Consider the following 26,984-nt stretch of genomic DNA (forward strand, 5'->3'; position numbering starts at 1 on the left):
ATAATACAAATAAATTATATTTTAATCATAAAAATTTATTATTTTTTTTCTCGATGGTTGCACGTCACGCTTTCAACTTTTTCTTCTTCCATTGAGAATCGCCCTAATTGATGGGATTTTAACTGAAATTGTATATCATCGGTAACAGTTAAATTTTATATTTATTTATTCATAATCTTTAATTAAAATTAATATAAATTAGGGGATAAAAATATATTTTATAAAATTTTGAGAGTAAAGTGTTGTTTAGTTTAAAGATTTTTTTCGTTTTTTCAACAATTTTATAAAACATTTAATAGATAGTGAAAAATTGCTTTTTTAAACTTAAGGTCTGGAAATTCTGTTATTTCATAAAATCTTGGGCAAAAAATGTCAATTTGCCTAATTTAATTTGTATGATAATAACATTTATAATACCATGGGACAAATGTAGATCATCCGCAGCTTCAATCGTTAAATTATTATCATATTATCTTTTAAAATAGTACCAAGCATAAATATTAAACAATTATAGACAAGTAATAATATTGTGAGAAAGTTTAATACATATTTGAAAATGTTGATCAGATTTCTTATTACTAACTGATGTACATAATTTAGAGTTTTCTTCAAAATAGGATATGATAGTGACGTTGAGGATTCCTTAATGAATTTTGATATCCATTACGATGATGTAGAGTAAATTAAAATAAAGCGAGTTAGATACAAAGTAGTTTTTTTAACATGTTTCAACCCATTGCTTAGGAGTTTAATCTATATTTGTATCATTAGTGACTTTACAAGAATGTTTTGACATTGTGTGTATAGAAATTAAAGAAGTGTTTTAAGAAGAACTCGACTTTGGACAATGGTTCTGGAGGAAATTGTTAAATTTTATGAGAGTCTTCCCATCTAACTTAGAATGAAATTGATCTAATCCTTTATATAAATCAAAAGAATTCTATGGATTTTCCTTCTCTTGTCCTATGTTATGTTTATCTCCTCCCTCTCTCTCATCAATGATTTTCTTTATTTAAAGGATGAGAAAGGGTAATTATGATCCTATTGATTATATTTAAAATTCAAATTTAAATAATAACGTTTCAATTGATTATATTTAGGAGATAATTGTTTTTTATTGTGGAAAGATAACGCTAAATGAATGTCAACTGGTGAATTACATTCTCTTAGCAAGAGATATATATCAACAAGTTGAGACACAAGTTTTTTCTTCCACAGAAGGGCATTTTAGGTAAATACTCTATGATAGGAAACTATCATATAACAATCTTAGTTTTTGGAGTATAAGTAAGACTTCAAAAACTTCCTTGACTATTGCTTTGAATGAGTGTCATGTCAAGATTTGTCAGTTCTTTGTGACAATTAGACTCTTTAATTGATAAAATCATTATTTTGTACACTTTGTGCCACAGACTAGTCATGTTGTTCCACTTCTCTATGAAATATGATTGAATGTGTCCTATTTGTATCATAGGACGACAAACATATATTTTTGAGGTCAACTTGAACAATTAAATCAATTATCGCTTTGCCCTTATTTGACTATAAAAGCAAAATGGGTTGTTTCAATTTCTTACATCCTAAGTGTTTATAAATCTCCTGATATTCCTAAGAGTTTGGTTTTAACAATTGATCAAAGAATTGTTTTCATTGGGTACACAAAACAATGAGTTACTCAACTCCAAGATTCTTTTGTTGCTTGTGAACTTAGTTTGCTTATATATGCATGTGAAAATTGATATAGCATAACGTGTTTCTATCTATGATGAAAAAGGAAAGTTCAAAGTCTAATCCCTCTTTCAAAGGAAGATAGCACAATAGACAACTATTATATCATTTTTCCAAGATAGTTAGAAAGAGACTTAAATTCCCTTATCACTATGGTGGATAAGAGTATGCACTCCACATGGGTGCATAGAGACATCTTATGTTGCAATGACTTTCCTAATAAAGATGTAATAGATAATTTTGCACGAACTTACTCAATTATAAGTAGATCATTTGTTCGTGTTTTTTTTTTTTTCCATCTCAGGTTCACATCAAGGAACCAAAAGAAATGCTTATATATTTAGTAGATGGTTTTCTTCCAAATGCATTACTCAACACACATCTCAAGTGAAACAAATAGACCAAGCTATAATTATAAAGACAAATTGTAGAATCTTGGTGTATATATTATAAAATCCTTCTACCTTTTTCTTTCATAAATTTTCGTGAATATTTGATCTTTTTTTTTTCTTTTTCTAATTTATTTTTACTATTGTTATTGCTATTTACACACAATTTTCTCATGTCAAATTTGAATGAGTATCTATTAATTTACTAACATTTGTGTATTAGGAATTCATACTTTCAACTTGGTAAACTTCGTTATATATTTAATCCTTGACTTTATTTCAATAAGGAATGGGCCAAATGTCCTTACTCCTTGGATTGGGCTTTATCTGTGGGCTTATACAATAGCAGCCCAAAATCAAAGCAAGTCAAATTTTCATAAACGACGTCGTGTAATCAGGTACAAAACTGTTCTTTACCAAACCCTAGGGTTAGAGAACACTCTCGACTTCCGCGCCACGCTTCTCTATTTTTGATCTTGCTTCTGCACCACCCCGCGGCTTGTCTCTCTGTGATCAGATCCAAAATCCAATGGTACGCCTTGAGATTTCAAACTGTCTACCAAAATAGAAGAAAACCCGTTTGTTCTAATGTTCGATCAGTTGTTTATTCTGTTGCTTTTGGTTGATTTTGCAGGCCCCAAAGAAGGAAAAGGCTCCTCCACCGTCGTCCAGGCCCGCGAAATCCGGAGGCGGAAAGCAGAAGAAGAAGGTTAAAATACGAAACCCATTTGAGCATATGATTAGTAGATTTGATTTACGAGATGAAATCGGCGTTGTTTCTGATTGAATTGTGTGGTTTTTTATCGAATGTGAAAACAGAAGTGGAGCAAGGGAAAGCAAAAGGAGAAGGTGAACAACATGGTGTTGTTTGATCAAGCAACTTATGATAAGCTTCTTTCTGAGGCTCCTAAGTACAAGCTTATAACCCCTTCCATTCTCTCCGATCGTTTAAGGGTGAGGCTTCTAAAAGATTTCTGATTTATCAATATATGACTAAACTGAAGCATTGTTACATGAAATTCGGGAATCTAGCCAGAATATAGGTCCATTGACGCTGCTGAACTGTTTCAGTTCTCTGTACGGTAACCTAATTCAAAATTGTTGCTGAGTTTTATATTTGATGGGGGCTTTCATGGAGCCCTAAGCCGTTGTTTAGAACTTTAGGCTTACTAGATTGGTCTGCCTTGATTAGTTGACCTTCCCCGGGATATTTGGGAGATGCATGTCAATTCTTGGAGACAAGAAGCGTGTTCTTTTTTAATTTTTCTTATTTGTTTCGTGTGTCTTGCAGATCAGTGGATCACTTGCTAGGAGGGCAATAAGAGAGCTTATGGCAAGGGGATCGATCAGGATGGTATCTGCCCATGCGAGCCAGCAGATCTACACCAGGGCAACAAATACCTAGGTCTCTCAATATATTTTCTTATTAGTTTTAACGTAGTGGTTTCTTGAGTTTGATTGCTATTATTTTTGTTTAGGCCTATCTTGTTAAGAGTTTATGAGCTACAATTTTAGACCTTAAAAGGTTAATGTCTTTTGTTGAAAGAGTATTCGCTTAGACTTTGAAAATGTTTCTTTTTACAAGTTACTGTTGAGCTACTGCATATTTGTTCGTCCTATATTTTTAAGGCCAAAATATTATTTTCCATCCAAATTTTAATACAAAGACATATGGGGTTTCAAGAACCTAAATATTCACTCATTACTCAATTTTGGTTAAAAATCTTTGATATAATTAGGGGTAAAACTGTTTTTTATTAAAAAATTTGAAAAATTAAAATTTTATCACATTTTCTTTCTTAGATTTAAAAATCTCATATTTTTTTCTTCATCTGAACTTTTCAAGTTTTGAAAAGTGAGTATTTCACCCCCAAATTTCTAAGCTTTCTTTCTCTCCTCGCCAACAACAGCGACCATCTCTGACAGTCAAAGAGACATCTCTGTTGACGAAGTAGCATCGTCTCTTTGTCTTCATTGATGAGGAGATAACACCTTTTCATCTCTATCGATGAAGAAATAATGTATTTTCAATTGTTGGAGATGGTCGTCGACTCTTTGTCTTGTCTTTGGATGATCATCATTATTGAGGAGAAGAGAAAGAAAAGATAGGGATTTGGGGGTGAAATGGTTATTTTCCAAAATTTTGAACTTTGAATGGAGGGAAATGTGAGATTTTTAAATCTGGAGAGGAAAATATTATAAAACTTTAATTTTTTAAGTAAATAACAGTTTTATCTATAATTATAACTGATATTTTTTACAAAAATTTGGTTATAGGTAGGGGTTAAAACTGCTTTTTACTAAAAACATTTGAAAAAGTATAATTTTATCACATTTTCTTTTATAGATTTAAAAATCTCATAATTTTTTCTCTATCTAAATTTTTCAAGTTTTAAAAAGTGAGTATTTCACCCTCAAATTCTTAAATTTTCTCTCTCCTCTTCGACAATAGCGACCATCTCTGATAGTCAAAGAGACGTCTTTGTTGATGAAGAGATCATCTCTATCAATGAGGAGACGACACCTCTTCATCTTTATCGATGAAGAAATAACGTTTTTTCAATTGTTGGAGATGGTCATCATCACTAAAGAGAAGAGGAAAAACAGAGATTTAAGGGTGAAATGGTTATTTTATAAAATTTTGAACTTTAAATGGAGGGAATTGTGAAATTTTTAAACTTAGAGTGAAAAATGTGATAAAATTTTAATTTTTTAAGTAAATAATAGTTGTATTTATAATTTTAACTGAGATTTTTAATAAAAATTTGGTTATGGGTAGGTGTTTAAGTTTTTGAAACTTCACGAGTGTATATTTGTTTTTATAATAAAACTTGGGTAGGAAATAATCCTTTGGGTGTATTTTTATTTTTTGGCATAATAGAAGGAACTGTGCTAATGGTCTGATAATTAGTTGCTTACCCTTTTTTCCGCGAGTCCCCCCAAAATTTGTCTATTTAGATAATCTTGTTATCAATCCTCACTGTTGCTGAAGACAATTCACGGGATCGATGCTAGCATCACCATCAGTAGAAATATTGAATTTGCGATATAAGAAGTAGTCTAAAACTAATGCAAGCCTCAAATTCTTTGAAATATTTTTTATTCTTGGGAAATGTCGCTGATTCTTTCAGAAGTGGGAAATTATTTGCAGGAGACTATTCATGGGATTTATTCGCGGATATATTTTGTTTTCTTTTCCCTGGAAACTAGAATATATTATCTCTTGTTCTTCACATTTCCACATAAATCAGCCATGGATTCCGTGAGAACCTTCCATGCTGCAGGCCTCTGCCTACACCAACCACATCATCTTGCTGAAGTTTGTCACACCAGAGCATGCAAATCGCCAATTATACATCACCATCTAAATATCGATGCACAACTCACAATAAAGCAATTTGGGAATGTCTTATTTCGTAATGAAAGGCAGAGCATCTCTGGCTTTCAACCTTAAATTGCACAAATTTTTCTCAAAATCTTTGTAGTGTTTGTGTATATACCCAGAAAAATCTCATGAGTACATGCAATTTGCCCTTGTCGGGGAAAGAGATATCTCATTAAAACTAGCAACTTGAGAATGCTGCAGTTGAAAGAGGGGCCAAATCGTATCCAACCCAAGAAATCTCTCAAGGAATTGGACTTGGAGCCACGTGAAATTTTGTCAACTAATAGGTGGTTTCTAGTTCATGTTGATGAGACACTGTTCTTATGGGTCCACAACCCAGAAATACTAGGAACTATCAGTTAGAATTCAATGAATCAGTCTCTGCAGAAGTATTTTCAGTATAAAATTCACGGGAATTGTCATTGCAATTAACAGATAGAACTTCTTTCATTCTCACCATCATCACTAAATTAATTGAAACTATGAGAATTTAAACTGTATTAACAACTAAATCCAATAAGCTGAGCAGTCACTTTCACTAATTTAATTTTGCAATCTACATCTTTCGCTGTCCATACTAAATCTAATGCAGAGAAAACAAATTATATATATGTATACTTGTGAATTGTGATAAGGAAGCAGGGAAGGTGGGCCTAGTGCTTCTGCAAAATCTAATAAGAACCGTCAAAAGTGTTAGGTGTCAATGAATGGTTTCTGTCCAAATCTTGATTGATCGAAGAATCTACTTGTTTATAAATGCCAGTTGGGTCATTTTAATATATCAACAATGAAACCGCATATCTCATATTTCTTCTAAATTATGGTAAGAAGTTAAAAAACAATTCATAGCAAAAGAGGGTTCATCTTTCGCTAAAACTTTCTTCAACTTTTACTTGATAACTCTCTTTTCTAGGTGTTATAATGTCCTGTCCATTGCGGTGGAGTTGGATACATTCAAGCTTGGTCCCTCATAAAGGTATATGTGGCTTGGATTCTTCAGCCAACAATAATACTACAACGATTCCTCTGATTTTCCTCTTTTGGTAGGCTTGTTTTTGGATCACTAGAATGAATTCTGCCAAAATCTGACCACAAACATATCAAAATTAGCTTAAGATTAAGTGTGCAACTGGGTCTACACGTTTGTCAATATTCCCTTCACATGACAAGAATTTTATCATGTATATTCATCAAAAATATCACTGAATCAACGACAAAATACTTGGGAAAACATTTTTGCCAAGATCAATGACTACACTTTCACTATAGCTACAAATTTACGGTGTCAAAAAATGTCATGAATTATAATGTTGCCACCGTTGAAAAATTACTCGTCATATCAGCAAATTGGTAACATTACAACAGATGAAAAATCGCCGAAAGATTAATTAGCATGCTTGAAAGTGATAGCTTTGTGAGACAAGTAAATAAAAAAAATCGACAATTTTCATTCATAAAAAAAAATATCTTTTTACAGCACATTTTGGCATGAAATGGACAGGTGGTTTGGCTCATTATGGCTTTCTCCATATTCAGGAGAGGCCTAGAAACTTTGACGACTGTATGAAGTGTACACAGTGACACAGGTCATTGAGTTATTTGCAGAGAAATTGACATTTTTTTATGCTACATTATTGAAATTTTTGTAATAACATTTACATAATTATCAAGCTTGCAGGATTTATCGTGAAAGGCTCACAAGCCAACAAAGTTAACCGCCAACTTGAACATCAATTCACGCAATTCACTACCATCCTCAACCTTTCTCAACCTATCATTTTTCAAAGTTCCTTTTGGTGTGTGCTTAATTCTAATTCAGTTTTTTTTCTCTTGCTCACATTTTTGTTATTGAATTTCTGGGGTACTTGAGGATCTTCTTTCTTGGTAAAAAATTAACTTGATCTGTGTTGTTTCGGTTCTGATTAGTTCTCTTCTGCCTGGTTCTGCCTGGGGTACTTAGATTTTAGTTTTAACTATATTCTATGGTTAATGTATGCTACTAATACAACTGTCATTGACAACTTTTTTGTGATCTCTTTTTGTGATGTGCACTTTATTTGTTGCTTAGATTGCACTTAGATTGCATTTAGATTATAGCTTTACTTTATTGGGATTCGAGTTAAATACTTAATATGGCTGTCTAATTTTGATAATCATCATTATCTGGCTTCACTATATATTTGTTAATTTTTTTTCCTGGATTGTGGTTCCAGCCGAGAAAAAGCTGCAATGGATTCTTGCTGTATGGGCTTAAGAGCCAATACCCATGTAGCGAAAGCCACCAAACAATGTTTCAAGAATGTAGAGAATGCGTTTTGGGGAGAAAGGATCAGAGGTAGCTTAAACAACAGCGGTGGGTTTAATTGTTTAGCAAAGGGCTTGAATGCTGAGAAGAGGGATAAGAAGGTCAAACCTGGTGTTGTTTATGCTGTGATTACGTCTAATAACAATCTTAGAGAGGTTATGGTAAGTAGAAATTCATTCCATAGCATTTGCCATTTGGAGATTAATCTATCCATTATGGCTATTTTGTGTTTGTTTTTGCACTTTCTTGGTAATTAACTTAATCTGTGTTGTTTCAGTTATGTTTAGTTATGTAGTCTTAATTTGATTCTTGTTATATGATTTCAGACGCTATCACTTCCAACTCCGAGGTTTGGTAGATGGACAGCAGACCCGAAAAATGTAGCTGCGATCATACTGGGAGGAGGTGCAGGGACTCAGCTCTTTCCTCTTACAAAAACAGCAGCAACACCAGCTGTAAGAAAATTTATCTTGTCTGATCAACTTGTTTATAATTCAGAGCAATCATTTTGTGAGATCTTAACTTTGTTGCATTGGAGATAATGGTTACTGTGACTTTCAAAGTGAAATTATCATTTGGAACTGAATGAAAACTTTGCTGAGATCTTGAATTTATATAGGACTTGAGGTTTCCCTTTGTGACTATTTTTTGAGATCTGCAGGTTCCAGTTGGGGGATGCTATAGACTTATAGACATCCCTATGAGTAACTGCATCAACAGTGGCATAAACAAGATTTTTGTGTTGACCCAGTTCAACTCGGCTTCCCTCAATCGGCATCTTGCACGGACATATTTTGGCAACGGTGTCACCTTTGGTGATGGATTTGTGGAGGTATGATTCCCTTGAACCCCTGGAGCAGAAAAATATCTAGATGTTATCCTTTAATACACTGATTCAGTATATAGACAGCATAAATGAATTTAAAGTTTTAAAATCACCTTATTTTTCTGTTTTGGAATTCTTATCTCCTTGCACATACTTCTATGATCTGTGATTAAAACCACTTTCTGAACAGGTCCTAGCAGCCACTCAAACGCCAGGAGAAACAGGAAAGAATTGGTTCCAAGGAACAGCTGATGCCGTGAGGCAATTCATATGGGTATTTGAGGTAGCCATGGATACTTGTATTTGTTTTAGCATCTCCAAATGGCATAGATATATGCAGAGGAACTCCATGCAGTCCAATGACTCCATTCCCCTCTTAACGTGAAATGGAATCTGATAAATAACATTGATTGACTTGTAGGATGCTAGGAACAGAAACATTGAGAATATTTTGATCTTGTCCGGTGATCATCTTTACCGAATGAATTATATGGATTTTTTGCAGGTATACAATTTCTATCTAACTGAATGGATTCTTATTAATTTAAAATTTAGAAAGTTGTTTTACCTGTTTGTATTTGTTTTAACAGAGCCACATCGACAGAAATGCTGACATTACAATATCATGTGTAGCAGTAGGTCCAAGGTCTGTTATGATAGAATACTCCTAGTTGAGTCCTTTTGATGCATTGTGCACATTTTACTGCTTTTTTATTTTGGATCCTGAGTTTCATTTAAACTTTTGGATATTCTCTAGCCGTGCATCGGATTATGGACTGGTGAAGATAGACAATAGAGGCCGCATTGTGCAGTTTGCTGAAAAACCAAGGGGTGCTAATCTGAAAGCTATGGTAAGCACTAAGCAGATCTCATGCTTTGAATTGCCTGTCCTGAAAATTATTAGTCTTCCCTTCAATTGTTCATAACTTGACTATAGATCATGAACAGTCTAATTTTCCAATATTAACTTTCAATTAATTTTGCTTCAAGACCATTGGATTGCTAATTCTAAGGAGCTTCAGTTTAACTGTTCCTTTTTCATTGCTTATTCCAGCAAGCAGATACCACTGTTTTAGGATTATTGCCCCAGGAAGCTATGAAATCCCCATACATTGCATCCATGGGAGTCTATGTATTCAAAACAGATGTCTTGTTAAACCTTTTGAGGTGGAGATATCCTACATCCAATGACTTTGGTTCTGAGATCATTCCTGCAGCTGTGATGGAAAACAATGTCCAGGTAAGAGAAATCTAAACCTAGTGCTAGTACTTCTAAATGTGTCTTCATTAATTACAGTAGAAGGGTAATTTATTATATGTTGAATGTATCTTGTTTTGACAGGGCTACATCTTCAGAGACTACTGGGAGGACATTGGAACAATAAAGTCTTTTTATGAAGCTAACTTGGGCTTGACTGAAGAGGTTGGTTTTTATGCTACAATAGTGATCATTTCAGATTTCAAATGTCTTCAATTAAGTTAGTTGCAAAACTGCAAAGGGTATTCACATATAGGTGATAATGTCAGCCTAGCAAAACCAGATTTTCTTTGAAATTGATAATGAGCATGACTTTTCATGTTTGCTTCTGCTTCTCTGTTATTCTTGCACATTGTAAATTTGGAAATTTGAAACTATGTCAGTTACATTACTACTCTGTTCTTTCACATGATTTCTATATTTTGTTCATATGATTGTTGTACATAAGACCTCCCTTGTGTGGAGCTGATTGAATATTACCTTTTGATATCTAAAATGAGTATTTCTTTATGTGCAGGTTCCAAAGTTTGAATTTTATGATCCGAAGACTCCTTTCTACACTTCTCCTAGTTTCCTACCACCAACCAAGATGGATAATTGCCGGGTATGCTGCCAGAGTTCTAATTATCCTCTTGGTTTCATTCACTTGTCTTGCTTTCTCATTGTTCAGATTTATTTTCAGATTAAGGATGCAATAATTTCACATGGATGTTTCCTGCGAGAATGCAGTGTTGAACATTCCATAGTGGGTGAACGCTCACGTTTAGACTATGGTGTTGAGCTAAAGGTGAGTCATTCATTGCTTTAAGATATTCTCTTCTTGGCATAAGAAGCTTGTTGGCGAAAGATAAATTTAATTTATTAAAAATTTGACTTATCTCTCCAGGATTCTGTGATGATGGGTGCAGACTATTACCAAACAGAATCTGAAATTGCATCTCTACTGGCAGAAGGGAAAGTCCCTATTGGAATCGGACAGAATACGAAAATCAGGTAACTAGATGCCGAGTTGAGAATTAAATATCAAAGACACTTTTTCTAATCATTTTCCCATTATTTTTCTTTGTAGGAACTCCATCATTGACAAAAATGTAAAGATAGGAAAAGATGTGATCATCATGAACAAAGATGTAAGCTTAGCTTCTCATTTTCATATAATCCTTTTAACATCTTAATGTATAAGAATAAAGAAATCTACATTCAACTTTTATGCATCCGTCTGAATGTTGTGGCTCTATAGGGTGTTGAAGAAGCAGATAGACCAGAAGTTGGATTCCACATTCGATCAGGAATCACAGTTATACTTGAAAAAGCTACAATAGAAGACGGGACGATCATATAGATGAATCTCATGTACTTCCATGAGTGGACTGTTTTCTCGTGAACCTGTAATTTCAGTGGCTACCGAAGAAGCTATGCAGGTTTCATCGGCAGCATTTTGGCCCCATAAGAAGGAAGCTCCACACTCTATGTTAACTAGAAGTTGTTATCCCACACTTGTAAATTGAGCCTAGGGAAATATACAAATGCCAAAAGTTGTATAATAAACCAGAGGACTGTTCAAAAGGCTGCTTCTCTGCTATGTAAATACTGGTGGTGTTATTATAGCATGGAACTTGAACTTTGGTGTTCAGTAGTAATAAAAAATAATAATAGTTGTAAAAACCTTAATATTACACATTTATTTTAGAAGTTTTACGTTATTTGGATAAATAACACGTGGTAGATAAAGGGTAAACTTTGTTGTCAAACTGAAACGTGGAACATTAGAATGGTGATTTGTGTCCCACTCTCTTCTGAGAGGAAGATCAAGAAAGGTTTGGCAGAGAGAAGTTACACCAAAAGCCATGCAAGACGAAAGGAAGATGGATTTGAGGCAACTACAGGATGTAATGGAAGAGCCAAAAGGTGGCATGGTGGTGAAGAAGGAGACCCCCATTTCTGATGACATTCGACACACACCAGAACTCGATTCTGGCTCTGCGCTGCAACTCTTTCTTGATCGCATTCCCATCGCAACAATTCCTGGCATCAAAAACTCACCTGGTATCTCTATATGAACCGTTTTCTTTTCCTTCTCAAGATGGTTCATATGATAAACATATTGAACTTTATTTTTACCTTTTGCTTTTGGGAAGAAATACAAGTTTTGGAACTGAATGCTGGGCATACCGTAAGAGAAGCTATACACATGTTGTTCGAGAAGAATGTGTGTGGCGCCCCCATCGCTGATGCTTTAGACCCTGATGCAACAGTTGCAAGATTTTCCGATCGCTATATTGGTTTTATTAATTTTGCAAGCATCCTTCTTTGGTCACTGCACAAATGTGAAATAACTCATGATAAAATCAAGGAAAAAGGTGGTGGGAGTTTCTTCACCATGCTTGATCAAAATCCTCAAATTGGCCACACCAAGGTTCTTTTGATCACTTTTTTATTGGTTTATTTATGTTCAAATAAGATATATAATGGTTTACTACAATGGTTTACTTTGTTTTGACCCAATTGTAACAGATTGGTGAGCTAGCCACATCATTTCTATGGGATCCTTTCTTCCCTGTGCGCTTAGATGACACTCTCTTTCATGTTCTACTACTGCTTTCGAAGCATGGCCTGCAAGTCGTGCCGGTGGTAGAGCAATCCAAATCGCAGGTCATTGGTTTTGTTACACAGGTAAGATTATCTGACTGAACAGATAATGTTGGTAAATTTATAAGTTTAATGGCTAGTGGCTTTCAATTCAGTAGAATGCAGTAATGCAGCTGCTAATTCAATCAAGTGGACTAGACTGGTTCGATGGGATTGCAGACAGAGCTTTATCCAAATTCCGGTATGCTAAACCAGAATATTTACAGAAGATATATTTCAATGTTTTGAGTTGCAATACATGTATTGTTATTTCTCCACTTACAGGTTTGAGAATGGAGATCATGTTGTTCAAGTCTATGGAGACCGAAGCTTAGCAGAAGGTCTTCGGATGATATGCCAGAACCAAGTTGGTGCAATTGCAGTTATTGCAAGAGAAACCAGGAGACTTATTGGTACTATCAGAAGAAGTGACATTTACCTTCTTCTGGAGGATGATAATCTTATCCCTAATAGAGAGTAAGCCTATTTCCATCGAGATTAAACATTTGAACTGCTTGACTAAGAGCAAAACAGGAATGGCTTATTTAGCATGTTCACAGGACTCTAACCACAGAGGAATTCATTCACATGGAAACCGGTAGAGCAGACTCTGACCCCACCATTGAGCGAGACATCGGAGCCCTTATCTCTGCAGGAGCTCTCCGCCTTAAAAACAGGTTCCTTCCAAGAATGGACCAGCCAGTGACTAGTAAGAAAACTGACACCCTCAAGCAAGCCATGAAGAAGCTGGTTGATACAAAGAGCAATGTCTGTTTTATAGTAAATGATTCACATCAGGCAATTGGTTTACTCACGTTAAGAGACATAATCATTCAGTTTGCTCCACCCTGCATGGACTCAAGTTTTCATGGAGGCGGCTTCTTTGAATCTGCTCTAGAACAGACTGGTTGCAAAGTCAAAAATGGAACCGTAGTTCGTAATTGCTGACTTGTTTACTTGGTAAGAAATCCATAAGCACTGATAGTACGTTAATATAATGTTTGTCTAAATGTAAAAGAATTATGTCCTTACGAAAGGCTGATTGATTCCATGTTTACAAACATGCTTCATTAGGAAGAAGATAATATATACAATTACAAAAATGAAATCATGTAAAAGGAAGCTCAACTGGTATGAAATCAAACATGATTTTGAAAGACTCAGACCGTAACTCATTCTGGCCTCTCTCTGCCCAGGTTAGTCAATTAAGTAGGGAAACAAGCCCAACAAGCAAAAAGAGAACTTGAGTAAAAATTAGACTGAATCAGTTGAATGATAAGATTTATAGCTAAAGCCAACCATACGTACTCCTCTCTAAAGATTGGGCTACTAGGTTTAATCTCTCGTTGTTGGGACCTAATTATAATAAATAATAATAATATTAATTAATTAAGATAATATTATATTAGGATAAAATATATTATTAAGATAAGATATTTAATATAATGATGAAATTAATATATTAGGATAATATATATAAGATAATATTTTATAAAGGTATTATTAAGATATTATTGAATGAGTTATATAAAAAGGAGTGAATGAATATTATAAAGAGAAAAAGATTATTGTTAATTGGGTTTTTGGGATAACTTTTACCTGATTGGGAGGAGAAAGACATGTTTTTTAGAATAGCTGACACCTTTTGTTGTCAAGGGGTTCTTATCTATTATCAACCAATTGAAAAATCAGCAGTGTCATGGAAAGAAGATCAAAAAATGGTTAAGTCATAACTGCCCACATTTTTGTAGATAAGTATGTCGAAATCTCTCCTTTTCAATCTTAACCCTGAAGATGCCGTAAGGGGAAATTTGTTCTCTGAATCTTCCCTTGTAGGGCCTTCTTCCATCCTCAGCTCAGTGAAATGATGATGCGACAGCTCCAGACCATCCCTTGTTAGCTGCCACTAAGTTAATCCATACATTCAGCTAGATCGTCCAACCATATATACAATCAGTACTCGGTTGTTCTGACAAATGACAGCCATATATATGCTTGACCAAAAATATTGATGATAGAATAGCTGAACAGAAAATCATAACTACAAAAACATCCCCGTCTTAAAGCATGATATTTTCCTACTCATTACGTTCACTTTAAGAGTCTCTTTGTGACATTTTCTGTATTTAATTACATTCAGATATTTTATAATATAATTTCACAGGGATTCATGTAATATACAGTTTTTGTATACTTGTTGATAAAAAAGATATGAAGAGATATTAAGATTAAATAGATATGGTTGCAAAGCCAAAATTAAGGAAATTATGTATTGAAGGATTATAAATAAGGATTTTAGGATTTGATGGATTTTTTTTAAAATAGAAAGAAGGGATATGATTGGATTAATTGAGAAATAAGAAGATATTGATTGATTTTAATTAAAATAGTCTTTATCCCTTTGAATAGATTTTTTTTATAGGCTATAAAAATTATTTCTCTAAAAGTTTAGACCTCATAAGAAAATCAACAATATTAGTTTTTATTTTTATACTTGGCAATTGAAAAAGGGAGAGGTGTAAAGTTATTTGGATCAACAAAAAGGGTTGGAGATTTGAGTAAGTTTAATCTTTCAATTTTATTTTATTTAGTTAAGCTAAATTTAGATTTAAATTATGTTAGCATCATAGTTAGGTCAATAATTGTGTTTGTGCATATTAGAAACTAAAATTCTGGACAGTTTTTTTTTATTCTATTTTTATTAAATGTTTTGATGAAGAAATTTATTTTATTTGCAATCGAAAAAGTTTCTGGAAATTTTATAACATGTGTTTTCAATTATATCAAATTTTCGTGAATTTTTTATGATTACAGAATTTATTAAAAATCTTATAGCAATGACTGTTCAATAGAAAAAAAAATCTGCATTCTGGCAATTTGATGATCTGAATTTCTTGAAACATTTTGACAAAGTATTTGAACTCAATTTTATCTGAAAATTTTTCTGCAAATTGTATTATATGTCTATTCATACATGCCCAAATTTCATAAAGTTTCAATGCCTATAGAAAGTTTTAAAAATCAAGAAATAAGGGCTGTCCAGTAAAGATCTGGTTTCTTTGACAGTGTTGATGTGCTCTCTTTATTGAACGTTTTGAAAACAAAATTTAACTTTGTTTCATTTGAAACTTTTTGTCAATATTTTACTACATGTCTACTTTAATTTGTCCGAATTTTGTGAATTTACCATGAGTGAATAATTTATTAAAAATCTTGCAATCATAACTGTCCAGTAAGAAGTTTGTATATGCACAGTTGGTTTTAATGGAGTTTAGTATGATTTAACATTAGGGTGATGATTTGTAAGGTTTATAGGTTATTAATGGATACTTCTAAGATTAAGATCTGATAGTATTAAGTTTGAATTATGATTGCTAGGACAACGTGAAGATATTGGTATCTCATTGGTTGATTAAAGACATAGTTAGAAAATTGTTGAGGTAAGTAAAAGCTTACATAATATGTAATGATTTTTGTTCTATATGAAAAATGTTTATATCGTTGTTTATGTTATAAAATTCTTTTACTATGATTGATAAATTATGTTATGGTTTTATTTTAGAAGTATATGATCTTGTTATCTAAAATACTTTCGAAAAGTGTTTTGATATTTTTCTATAGAAGAAAACTTATGTTATATTATACGATTATTAAGATAAAAATATTTGAAAGAATTCCTTGAATAAAGTTTATGCTATTTTTCAGAGATAAAGATTTCTTGGAAAAACAAGTTTTGTAAGATTATTTTGCCAAATGTCCATAAGATTTATGGATCGATAAATATGACCGGATCATAAAACATTCAGGGACATATGTTGAATGATGAAAGGTCTGCGGACCAATTATGAATATGAACACAATGAAGGGTCTGCGGACCAATTATGAAAACGATGAAAGGTCTGCGGACCTATTACGAGTATGAATACGATGAAGGGTCTGCGGACCAATATGAATAAGAATATGAATTACGAAAAGTCTGCGGACTTATGATGAATATGAATAAGAATCGAACCAAGTCACCACGAATGTAGGTGACACTATGTGACAAAGGCTAAGTACAAATTTTATGTTTTTTTTTATGAGTAATGTTTATGAACTGTTTTAAGATTATCCCTTATGATTGATATAAAATATTTATGTTTGTTTCTCCTTAGGATAATGAATATGAACTTGTTTATATTGTTTTTTTTTTTTCTTAAAATTTGTGGAAATGTTTTAGTTCCGTTATAGTTAAGGAATATCAAGGGTTTTATTTATTTATTTTGACTAATTATTTTGAAAATAAAGACGTTTTATGATGTTTATTTATTAAAAAGTTATGTATTATGTTTGTTTTTATTTACCGAGTTGACGGCTCACTCCTCGTCTCATTTATTTTGCAGAATAAGTTTTCTAGATTAGCTAGGAGGGGTGGAATAAAATGAACTCAAGCTGAGTTGGGAGATTGAAGAGTTTTGATGTCTAGATTTTATTGTTTATGAATATTGTAATTGTGGATTATTTATAAGGTGTGATTATGTTTAATTATTTTCTTTTTGGGGATTATTTTGACAAAAATAAGAATATGTTATGCTATAGAATTATTTTTTTGAATGAAGTCATGAATTAAATTAGTTTTGTATTTTCAAGTGAGGTTAGAATCTGGGGTGTTACAATTGTGGTATCAGAGCTCAAAGATAGGATTCTGTAGACTTTTAAGAAAAGATACTTTAGATTTTAATTAGTTTCGTAGAAGTTCCTCTTTTTTTTTCTAATCTCTAGACTATCATGGTATAATGCTTTATAGGAGAGAGATATGGTACGCACTGATAGAGATAGAAACCCAAGGGCAAATGCATCAACCTCTGGGCTAAGAAATGATGATAGAGAACCAACCTTACGTGAGATTGCTGAGGAAGGTAACCCTATGATACGCATGATGGCTAGGATTATGGAACAGCAAAATATGTTGATCACAGAATTGACACATCGTGGAAGTACTCCAAGGACTGAGGAGCAAGAACGTCCTACCAATGAGGGACCTATCTTTGTGTTGGAGAGATTTAAAAAGCTTGGACCTCCATCTTTTCAAGGGACAACAGATCCTTTGAAGGCTGAGTCATGGCTGAAGCAAATTGAAAAGATTTTCACAGTTATTGGGTGCACAGATGATCAAAGGGTTGTGCTTGCCTCCTTTATGCTTCAAGGTGAGGCGGATCATTGGTGGGAGGCGACCTCTCGCCTTATGAGGGCTCATTTAGGAAATAGACCCATCTCTTGGCGCATGTTTCAGGAGGCTTTCAATGAGAAATATTTCCCTGATCGAGTTCGTTTCAAGATGGAGGCAGATTTTCTAAGTTTGATACAAGGGAATAAGTCAGTGGCTGAATATGAAGAACAATTCACAGCTTTGTCACGTTTTGTTCCTAAATTAATTGATGAAGAGGGTAGTAAGTGTCGAAGATTCTTTGAAGGATTGCGTCCATCCATTAAGGCTCAATTATCAATTCTTAAGTTGACAACATATTCGGATATTGTTGATCGAGCTATGATAGCAGAAAGATATTTGAGGGAGTCCCAAACTAGTAGAGAGACTTGGAACAAGAATAATAAACAGTATGAATCTCGCATTGGAGGATCAAACCAGCAGAATGATGAGCTAGTAAAACATTCCAATAATGGGTCTTCGCAGAGAAACGTACCCATGTGTCAGTATTGCGGTAATTCACATATTGGAGAATGTCTGAAGAGAAAAGGTGCTTGTTTTGGGTGTGGTGAAGTTGGACATAGAATTAGAGACTGTCCAAAGAAAAGAAGTGCTATTATGGGAGCTTCCAGTGATGAAACAGAAAGGAAGAAGCTAAAGACCCAAGGACGTGTTTTTGCCTTAACCAAGCAAGATGATAAAGCTCCTAATAAAGTGGTTTCAGGTAATTTATCTTTATTTAATAAAGAAGCTGGAGTACATTTTGATCTAGGTGCCACCCACTCTGCTATCCCTCCTATTTTGCTGGGTATATAAATGAGCCACTTGAACCATTGGACAATTATTTATTAGTTGCTGCTATTTTACGTGATGACATGCTAATTGATATGGCTTGTAAATCTTGCATGGTTAGTTTTGGGTGATGGTGAATTTGGCATGGATTTTTTACTTTCAGACATGTGAGACTTTGATGCTATACACGGACAGGGTTGTTTAGCAAGGTATCATGCTAAGGTGAAATTTTACGAAGAGTATAATCTTACGAAAGCAGGTGCAAATTTCGAGGACGAAATTTTTGTAAGAAGGGGAGAATTGTAATATACAGTTTTTGTATACTTGTTGATAAAAAAGATATGAAGAGATATTAAGATTAAATAGATATGGTTGCAAAGCCAAAATTAAGGAAATTATGTATTGGAGGATTATAAATAAGGATTTTAGGATTTGATGGATTTTTTTTAAAATAGAAAGAAGGGATATGATTGGATTAATTGAGAAATAAGAAGATATTGATTGATTTTAATTAAAATAGTCTTTATCCCTTTGAATAGATTTTTTTTATAGGCTATAAAAATTATTTCTCTAAAAGTTTAGACCTCATAAGAAAATCAACAATATTAGTTTTTATTTTTATACTTGGCAATTGAAAAAGGGAGAGGTGTAAAGTTATTTGGATCAACAAAAAGGGTTGGAGATTTGAGTAAGTTTAATCTTTCAATTTTATTTTATTTAGTTAAGCTAAATTTAGATTTAAATTATGTTAGCATCATAGTTAGGTCAATAATTGTGTTTGTGCATATTAGAAACTAAAATTCTGGACAGTTTTTTTTATTCTATTTTTATTAAATGTTTTGATGAAGAAATTTATTTTATTTGCAATCGAAAAAGTTTCTGGAAATTTTATAACATGTGTTTTCAATTATATCAAATTTTCGTGAATTTTTTATGATTACAGAATTTATTAAAAATCTTATAGCAATGACTGTTCAATAGAAAAAAAATCTGCATTCTGGCAATTTGATGATCTGAATTTCTTGAAACATTTTGACAAAGTATTTGAACTCAATTTTATCTGAAAATTTTTCTGCAAATTGTATTATATGTCTATTCATACATGCCCAAATTTCATAAAGTTTCAATGCCTATAGAAAGTTTTAAAAATCAAGAAATAAGGGCTGTCCAGTAAAGATCTGGTTTCTTTGACAGTGTTGATGTGCTCTCTTTATTGAACGTTTTGAAAACAAAATTTAACTTTGTTTCATTTGAAACTTTTTGTCAATATTTTACTACATGTCTACTTTAATTTGTCCGAATTTTGTGAATTTACCATGAGTGAATAATTTATTAAAAATCTTGCAATCATAACTGTCCAGTAAGAAGTTTGTATATGCACAGTTGGTTTTAATGGAGTTTAGTATGATTTAACATTAGGGTGATGATTTGTAAGGTTTATAGGTTATTAATGGATACTTCTAAGATTAAGATCTGATAGTATTAAGTTTGAATTATGATTGCTAGGACAACGTGAAGATATTGGTATCTCATTGGTTGATTAAAGACATAGTTAGAAAATTGTTGAGGTAAGTAAAAGCTTACATAATATGTAATGATTTTTGTTCTATATGAAAAATGTTTATATCGTTGTTTATGTTATAAAATTCTTTTACTATGATTGATAAATTATGTTATGGTTTTATTTTAGAAGTATATGATCTTGTTATCTAAAATACTTTCGAAAAGTGTTTTGATATTTTTCTATAGAAGAAAACTTATGTTATATTATACGATTATTAAGATAAAAATATTTGAAAGAATTCCTTGAATAAAGTTTATGCTATTTTTCAGAGATAAAGATTTCTTGGAAAAACAAGTTTTGTAAGATTATTTTGCCAAATGTCCATAAGATTTATGGATCGATAAATATGACCGGATCATAAAACATTCAGGGACATATGTTGAATGATGAAAGGTCTGCGGACCAATTATGAATATGAACACAATGAAGGGTCTGCGGACCAATTATGAAAACGATGAAAGGTCTGCGGACCTATTACGAGTATGAATACGATGAAGGGTCTGCGGACCAATATGAATAAGAATATGAATTACGAAAAGTCTGCGGACTTATGATGAATATGAATAAGAATCGAACCAAGTCACCACGAATGTAGGTGACACTATGTGACAAAGGCTAAGTACAAATTTTATGTTTTTTTTTATGAGTAATGTTTATGAACTGTTTTAAGATTATCCCTTATGATTGATATAAAATATTTATGTTTGTTTCTCCTTAGGATAATGAATATGAACTTGTTTATATTGTTTTTTTTTTTTCTTAAAATTTGTGGAAATGTTTTAGTTCCGTTATAGTTAAGGAATATCAAGGGTTTTATTTATTTATTTTGACTAATCAATGTGGGATCCAAAGTTAGAGCACACATAGACCCAGCATTTCTCCCGTGCTTTGTCGATGTGGGATTCGCCTAAGGGTATCACATACACCCCCCCTTACGGGACTCAGCGTCCTCACTGAGGTTTGCCCCACCATCGATCAAGAGGACACGCGGAGTTGCTCTGATACCATTTGTAACACCCCAGGTCCAATAACCCGGTCCACTGTTAAGATATTGTCCACTTTGGACACACAGTCCATCATGGGTTTGCTTCTTCCTTTCTGTTTCATCACTGGGAGCTCCCATAATAGCACTTCTTTTCTTTGGACAGTCTCTGATTCTATGTCCAACTTCACCACACCCAAAACAAACACCTTTTCTCTTCAAACATTCTCCAATATGTGAATTACCGCAATACTGACAGAAGGGAACGTTTTTATGCGAAGACCCATTATTGGAATGTCTTATTAGCTCATCACCCTGCTGGTTTGATCCTCCAATTCGAGATTCCTACTGTTTATTATTTTTGTTCCAAGTGTCTCTACCAGTTTGGGACTCCCTCAAATATCTTTCTGCTATCATAGCTCGATCAACAATATCCGAATATGTTGTCAACTTAAGAATTGATAATTGAGCCTTAATGGATGGACGCAATCCTTCAAAGAATCTTCGACACTTACTACCCTCTTCATCAATTAATTTAGGAACAAAACGCGACAAAGCTGTGAATTGCTCTTCATATTCAGCCACTGATTTATTCCCTTGTATTAAACTTAGAAAATCAGCCTCCATCTTGAAACGAACTTGATCAGGGAAATATTTCTCATTAAAGGCCTCCTGAAACATGCTCCAAGAGATGGGTCTATTTCCTAAATGAGCCCTCATAAGGCGAGAGGTCGCCTCCCACCAATGATCCGCCTCACCTTGAAGCATAAAGGAGGCAAGCACAACCCTTTGATCATCTATGCACCCAATAACTGTGAAAATCTTTTCAATTTGCTTCAGCCATGACTCAGCCTTCAAAGGATCTGTTGTCCCTTGAAAAGATGGAGGTCCAAGCTTTTTAAATCTCTCCAACACAAAGATAGGTCCCTCATTGGTAGGACGTTCTTGCTCCTCAGTCCTTGGAGTACCTCCACGATGTGTCAATTCTGTGATCAACATATTTTGCTGTTCCACAATCCTAGCCATCATGCATATCATAGGGTTACCTTCCTCAGCAATCTCACGTAAGGTTGGTTCTCTGTCATCATTTCTTAGCCCAGAGGTTGATGCATTTGCCCTTGGGTTTCTATCTCTATCACTGCGTACCATATCTCTTTCCTATAAAGCATTATACCATGATAGTCTAGAGATTAGAAAAAAAAGAAAAGAGGAACTTCTAGAAACTAATTAAAATCTAATGTATCTTTTCTTAAAAGTCTACAGAATCCTATCCTTGAGCTCTGATACCACAATTGTAACCCCCCAGATTCTAACCTCACTTGAAAATACAAAACTAATTTAATCCATGACTTCATTCAAAAAAATAATTCTATAGCATAACATATTCTTATTTTTGTCAAAATAATCCCCAAAAAGAAAACAATTAAACATAATCACACCTTATAAATAATCCACAATTACAATATTCATAAACAATAAAATCTAGACATCAAAACTCTTCAATCTCCCAACTCAGCTTGAGTTCATTTTATTCCACCCCTCCTAGCTAATCTAGAAAACTTATTCTGCAAAATAAAGGAGACGAGGAGTGAGCCGTCAACTCGGTAAGTAAAAACTTACATAATATGTAATGATTTTTTAGAGAAATAATTTTTATAGCCTATAAAAAAAATCTATTCAAAGGGATAAAGACTATTTTAATTAAAATCAATCAATATCTTCTTATTTCTCAATTAATCCAATCATATCCCTTCTTTCTATTTTAAAAAAAATCCATCAAATCCTAAAATCCTTATTTATAATCCTCCAATACATAATTTCCTTAATTTTGGCTTTGCAACCATATCTATTTAATCTTAATATCTCTTCATATCTTTTTTATCAACAAGTATACAAAAACTGTATATTACAATTCATGTATGACCTTTGTATATTCTTAATTCCAAGCATTTCCCAGTTTTCCTTCCAGTGAATATGGACGATCAAAAGGGGCATTTTTGCAACATGGCAGAGTACAAGAAAATATACAATATAAAGTGAGAGCAGTTGATTACCACTCCACCTTTTTTCATTTCGCTTTCTCCCAAAGAATTACCACATTCAAAGCACACTCAGAAAACCTATTCTAAGGAAAAAAAAAAAAAAAAAACCAAGTCCAAAACAAATACAGGGCAGAGAGCATACCGAGGGAACATTCTAGCTAAAGAAAAATTCCACATCTTGTCCACTGAATCATTGTTCCGGATGGCCAAAGCATTTCCCCTTTCTAAGGCAATTCCAAAACCAAGATAGCCAGATTGATTCTATGGACTGATTAGCTTGCTATTTGTTCCCTGCATAATCTGTGTAGAATCATCTCAGAATCCCTAAGTTTTCCAAACAATATATGACCTCTTTTTCCTAAATTCACATGGTTGAAAACTGTTCAGGGCCTTTCCCATCATAGCCATAGCACGTATGCTGGGAAACTGCTTCTTTTGAAGTTCATCTAATGTTGCTTTTGAACTTCCTGGCTTACAAAGTGTCACTCTCTCACAGTTCTGTGTTCGAGATGCAGCTCTATCATGACACCATCTCCGAATCCAACAATTGGAAAGACTTATGTCTTGAGTGTTCCTCAATGCTTCACTGAAATAAGACTCACCATTACTTAACAAGCCAGCAGTCCGGTCCAGTACCGTTGGTTCTTTAGCAGAGCATTTGCCCATTTTGGGTTCAAATCTAGTAATGTTGCGTCTCATGATTTTGTTGACAAACTTGTTAACTTTTTCATTGGAAGAAGCTTCTTCCATTTCAGAAATCTTAGTGCCATGAGCAAAAGAACCTGAGGCACTCAATTTCAGACGTTTAATCCATCTGATGCTTGGATCTGATCCTATATGACCGTCTGGAAAAGTAACAGATTTGGAATTTGTGGGCAGCTCAGCATGTGAAAGGAGATGCTCTAAATCCAAACTCTGAGTTCTTGAGGAAGTTGTCTTGCTATCATCCACAGAGTTAGCAACAGATGGAAGTCCAGGAAGCTCTTGGTTTATATCAGCTAACTCAATGTTGGGCAATCTTCCTCCAATTTCTTCTCTGGTTAAGGCAACGGCAGCTTGCGATGTTGCTACTTTGTCCTCTTTCATAACCTACAAAATTCATTCATTACTAAGATCTAAGGTATTCTGAATGAATTGAACACAACATGGACTCCTATTACATCAGCAGATAAAACATTGGTATAGTCAACCTGAAGTCCATATTACCAACTAAACAATTAACACATAAGCCAGCGTCTATTACTATTTAACATTTAATTATAATTAGATTGATTCTCAGAAAATGAAAATACTACAAGCATTTCTCCTGATTTCTCAGACATCCACTTGTCCTGCTCCAACACTAGAAACTAATGTTATCTACTTATATTCTCAAATATTCCATCAGCACCTATAGACTTACACCCACAAGTATACTAACAAATAAAAACAAAATAGGAAGAAACAAAAAAGCAACTAAAAAGAAAATAGTCCTAAGATATTTTGCTTCAGGTCTTAAAAAAGCGTATGTCAATGTGTTTGGGAACACTAATTTTAGTTATAAACCAGAAGACGCACAGCACATACAAGCCATCATCCTTTAAATCACTCACATTTACCTCATTTTTTGGGGAAGAAACCACTTCTGCAACAAACAGAAGAGAGAGAAACTTATTAGACAGGAAAATTACAATGATATTGATAAACCTACAAAGTGAAGTTCTGTAAGACCAAATATATTTCATGTCATAACCACAATTGTCTAATAGTAAAAGCCTATTTATAATGTATAAGCTTGATATGAAATCAAAACATTTAGGTCATGAATATATTACAAGGTTGCATGCATACCAGAAAAATGGTCCTTCTGGTAAACATCCATGTCCATAGTATCAGTGTCAGCTGATGACTCATTCTTTAAAGAAACTGCAGAAGTCTTGATATCTCCCATCTTTCCTTTTTCCTCGCTATCTGTGGTGCTCCCCAGAGGTTGGATTTTCACATCCAGCTGACCAAGGAAACCAAAATCAGAAGATGGACTGAGGTATTTGCTGAACAATTTTTCTTTGAACATTTCACCTCCTTCTGACAAGTTTACATCAGTCTTCTTAGTGATTAGAAAATGGTGAGTAGTCTGAGAATACTTGGGATGCCCTTCAGTGGTGCCTGATTGATTAATCTTTTCTTGCCCACATATGAAGGAATAAATTGGAGACTTCCTGCTGTTGTATCCACATGGCACAATTTTCGAACTTGAACCCACATCATGCGGAAAAGATGTTGAAACAGCTAAGCTTTTCTTCGCAATAGATTCATGAGATTTCACCTGCTGTTCCTGATCCCCTAAGACACCTTCATGCTGGAAATGAAATTCTCCAGATGAAGTTCCCATTTCAGTAAGTGTCCCTTCCTTGGTTGTGACGTTATTCAGTGGCATAGTACTTTCTTTTTTAGAAAGACTGAACTTTGGAAAGAAGTGGCTTTCTAATATTTCTTTTCCACTTTTTATTGAACTCAGTTTAAGATTCTCATGTATAATATTAGCTGTTCTAGATTCAAATACTTCTCCAAATTTTTTGGTATGTTCAGAAATGCCTGATGGTATCTCGGGTCCATGTTGCTTAGAGTCACAATCTTCTTCTTTGTACTCACAATAAGATGATAATGGCTTATCGTACCGGGTTTCAGACTTGTGACTTGTATGTGTCCAATGAGCCATCCAGATCGATTGGTAAAGATGCATAGATTCTCTACGCATTCCCTCACCATCATGATTTGATTGTATAACATGATCAGACATGATACAAATTACTTTTCACCAAAAGTAGCCTCCCTTCAGAGCTTCATCACAATTCACCTGAAAACAAAATCAACCAAACATTATCAGTATCCAAACTATAGTTATAAAATAAATAAATAAATAAATAAATATATATATATATATATATATATATATATATATATATATATATATATATATATATATATATATATATATTGCCTTGGTGATCTTTTTCAAGTAATCTGACACTAAACAAAAAGCAACAAAAAATGAAAAAGAAATTCACACTTGCAAATAGCTCATGATAGATAATTACACACAAAAATTGGCATCAAGTTCCCGTTACAGAGTTCATTATTCAAAATTTGGCTGAAGTTCATCCACTTCAAGAGATTGCTCAATTTATATCAAATATGCAAAAAAGGATCAAGAGACCAACTATGCAAACAAGCTAACAAATCTACAACCTAAATCCCAGCTTCCTTCTCCAAATCCCCACTTCCAAGTACCAAAAACCAAACCGAAAAAGACCTTATACATGACTATCTATTCATAATTTTGTAAAATAGAACAAAACTAGAATTCAAACACTTGTAAACATCTATTAATATTGTAAACACAGAGAATCAAATCTAAAATACCTCACTTGGGTAGGCAGCATCTGTGCAAAGACTGAGAAGCCACAGAAGAACAAAAAGACTTGAGTGATTCTGGGACAAATAACAAGTATAGTTTTGTTTCAGATCTTATCTTATTAATTTAGCTTTACAGTATACTGTACTCTAAATAAGCTTCCCTTGTAGTTTTCAGCTCCTGAAATTGCGATAGGACGACCTTAACTCAATGGGACCCACTAACATGCTTACCTTGAGTTTGCCACCAAACTCTTTTCTCAACCAAATGTTTTTTCACCACATAAATTATATGCAAAACACAAAAACAAATAAAATATTAAAATTACCGAAAAAACAACAAACCTGACACTGTGGGGCTTCTCAGGTCTTAGACTCTTGACTTTAAGCATCGTCACGAGTTAAGAATAAACAATATAAGAAGCAAAATTAAGCTTCAACACAAAATAAAGGCCAAATGACTATTTCCTACTCAAGGTATGTTGTATTCTCAAGTTTTTCTTATTT

The 26,984-nt window shown here is 33.6% G+C and overlaps 5 protein-coding genes across 9 annotated transcripts; 4 read left to right on the top strand and 1 right to left on the bottom strand.

Moving 5' to 3' along the window:
- Window positions 1-2,488: 2,488 nt before the first annotated feature.
- On the top strand, window positions 2,489-3,721 carry LOC123213150 (40S ribosomal protein S25-like). Its single transcript, XM_044632521.1, has 4 exons — window positions 2,489-2,649; window positions 2,752-2,826; window positions 2,937-3,071; window positions 3,409-3,721. The coding sequence occupies exons 1-4, from the start codon at window positions 2,647-2,649 to the stop codon at window positions 3,520-3,522; spliced, it is 327 nt and encodes a 108-aa protein (XP_044488456.1). The 5' UTR covers window positions 2,489-2,646; the 3' UTR covers window positions 3,523-3,721.
- A 3,414-nt stretch (window positions 3,722-7,135) lies between these two features.
- Window positions 7,136-11,567, top strand: LOC123215099 (glucose-1-phosphate adenylyltransferase large subunit 1-like). Its single transcript, XM_044635159.1, has 15 exons — window positions 7,136-7,298; window positions 7,716-7,968; window positions 8,134-8,262; window positions 8,469-8,639; window positions 8,824-8,916; window positions 9,055-9,138; window positions 9,224-9,279; window positions 9,391-9,484; window positions 9,688-9,873; window positions 9,976-10,056; window positions 10,409-10,495; window positions 10,574-10,678; window positions 10,778-10,884; window positions 10,961-11,021; window positions 11,132-11,567. The coding sequence occupies exons 2-15, from the start codon at window positions 7,732-7,734 to the stop codon at window positions 11,231-11,233; spliced, it is 1,593 nt and encodes a 530-aa protein (XP_044491094.1). The 5' UTR covers window positions 7,136-7,298; window positions 7,716-7,731; the 3' UTR covers window positions 11,234-11,567.
- A 129-nt stretch (window positions 11,568-11,696) lies between these two features.
- LOC123215100 (SNF1-related protein kinase regulatory subunit gamma-1-like) lies at window positions 11,697-13,555 on the top strand. Its single transcript, XM_044635160.1, has 6 exons — window positions 11,697-11,937; window positions 12,030-12,307; window positions 12,406-12,564; window positions 12,639-12,721; window positions 12,805-12,996; window positions 13,080-13,555. Exons 1-6 carry the CDS (start codon window positions 11,739-11,741, stop codon window positions 13,465-13,467), a joined length of 1,299 nt encoding a protein of 432 aa, XP_044491095.1. The 5' UTR covers window positions 11,697-11,738; the 3' UTR covers window positions 13,468-13,555.
- Window positions 13,556-14,906: 1,351 nt separating this feature from the next.
- Window positions 14,907-20,263, top strand: LOC123215021. 3 transcript variants are annotated; one of them, XR_006501933.1, is made up of 3 exons: window positions 14,907-15,077; window positions 17,306-19,184; window positions 20,003-20,263. XR_006501933.1 is itself a non-coding variant. In XM_044635057.1 (2 exons), exon 2 carries the CDS (start codon window positions 17,315-17,317, stop codon window positions 18,518-18,520), a length of 1,206 nt encoding a protein of 401 aa, XP_044490992.1. In that variant the 5' UTR covers window positions 14,907-15,077; window positions 17,306-17,314; the 3' UTR covers window positions 18,521-19,285. The 3 variants fall into 3 exon arrangements, 1 of the variants encoding a protein (XP_044490992.1); XR_006501934.1 differs by lacking the exons at window positions 17,306-19,184; window positions 20,003-20,263 and adding exons at window positions 15,898-15,959; window positions 16,902-17,043; XM_044635057.1 differs by lacking the exon at window positions 20,003-20,263 and having other exon boundaries at window positions 17,306-19,285.
- Window positions 20,264-23,017: 2,754 nt separating this feature from the next.
- Window positions 23,018-26,640, bottom strand: LOC123214606 (F-box protein At2g16365-like). 3 transcript variants are annotated; one of them, XM_044634483.1, is made up of 4 exons: window positions 26,492-26,635; window positions 24,915-25,920; window positions 24,677-24,708; window positions 23,018-24,173 (listed from the first exon to the last, which is right to left on the bottom strand). In XM_044634483.1, the coding sequence occupies exons 2-4, from the start codon at window positions 25,861-25,863 to the stop codon at window positions 23,409-23,411; spliced, it is 1,746 nt and encodes a 581-aa protein (XP_044490418.1). In that variant the 5' UTR covers window positions 25,864-25,920; window positions 26,492-26,635; the 3' UTR covers window positions 23,018-23,408. The 3 variants fall into 3 exon arrangements, with proteins under 3 accessions (XP_044490418.1, XP_044490419.1, XP_044490417.1); XM_044634484.1 differs by having other exon boundaries at window positions 23,068-24,173; window positions 24,683-24,708; window positions 26,487-26,640; XM_044634482.1 differs by having other exon boundaries at window positions 23,068-24,173; window positions 26,487-26,640.
- Between the last annotated feature and the right edge of the window lie 344 nt (window positions 26,641-26,984).

Source organism: Mangifera indica, chromosome 4 (genome assembly GCF_011075055.1).
Source record: "Mangifera indica cultivar Alphonso chromosome 4, CATAS_Mindica_2.1, whole genome shotgun sequence".
Classification (NCBI taxonomy): domain Eukaryota; kingdom Viridiplantae; phylum Streptophyta; class Magnoliopsida; order Sapindales; family Anacardiaceae; genus Mangifera; species Mangifera indica.

What these genes read in the sequence shown, in the direction of transcription:
- LOC123213150 (XM_044632521.1), top strand. An exon ending in GCGGAAAGCAGAAGAAGAAG is followed by an intron (nt 2,827 to 2,936) that starts GTTAAAATACGA and finishes ATGTGAAAACAG; the next exon opens with AAGTGGAGCAAGGGAAAGCA. An exon ending in TTCTCTCCGATCGTTTAAGG is followed by an intron (nt 3,072 to 3,408) that starts GTGAGGCTTCTA and finishes TGTGTCTTGCAG; the next exon opens with ATCAGTGGATCACTTGCTAG.
- LOC123215099 (XM_044635159.1), top strand. Translation starts at nt 7,732, where the DNA reads ATGGATTCTTGCTGTATGGGCTTAAGAGCCAATACCCATGTAGCGAAA. An exon ending in ACAATCTTAGAGAGGTTATG is followed by an intron (nt 7,969 to 8,133) that starts GTAAGTAGAAAT and finishes ATATGATTTCAG; the next exon opens with ACGCTATCACTTCCAACTCC. An exon ending in GTGCTAATCTGAAAGCTATG is followed by an intron (nt 9,485 to 9,687) that starts GTAAGCACTAAG and finishes TGCTTATTCCAG; the next exon opens with CAAGCAGATACCACTGTTTT.
- LOC123215100 (XM_044635160.1), top strand. Translation starts at nt 11,739, where the DNA reads ATGCAAGACGAAAGGAAGATGGATTTGAGGCAACTACAGGATGTAATG. An exon ending in TGGCATCAAAAACTCACCTG is followed by an intron (nt 11,938 to 12,029) that starts GTATCTCTATAT and finishes GCTTTTGGGAAG; the next exon opens with AAATACAAGTTTTGGAACTG. An exon ending in CTCAAATTGGCCACACCAAG is followed by an intron (nt 12,308 to 12,405) that starts GTTCTTTTGATC and finishes CAATTGTAACAG; the next exon opens with ATTGGTGAGCTAGCCACATC.
- LOC123215021 (XM_044635057.1), top strand. Translation starts at nt 17,315, where the DNA reads ATGGTACGCACTGATAGAGATAGAAACCCAAGGGCAAATGCATCAACC.
- LOC123214606 (XM_044634483.1), bottom strand. Translation starts at nt 25,863, where the DNA reads ATGTCTGATCATGTTATACAATCAAATCATGATGGTGAGGGAATGCGT. An exon ending in CCAGAAGGACCATTTTTCTG is followed by an intron (nt 24,709 to 24,914) that starts GTATGCATGCAA and finishes TGTTTGTTGCAG; the next exon opens with AAGTGGTTTCTTCCCCAAAA. An exon ending in CCCCAAAAAATGAGGTAAAT is followed by an intron (nt 24,174 to 24,676) that starts GTGAGTGATTTA and finishes TGAATTTTGTAG; the next exon opens with GTTATGAAAGAGGACAAAGT.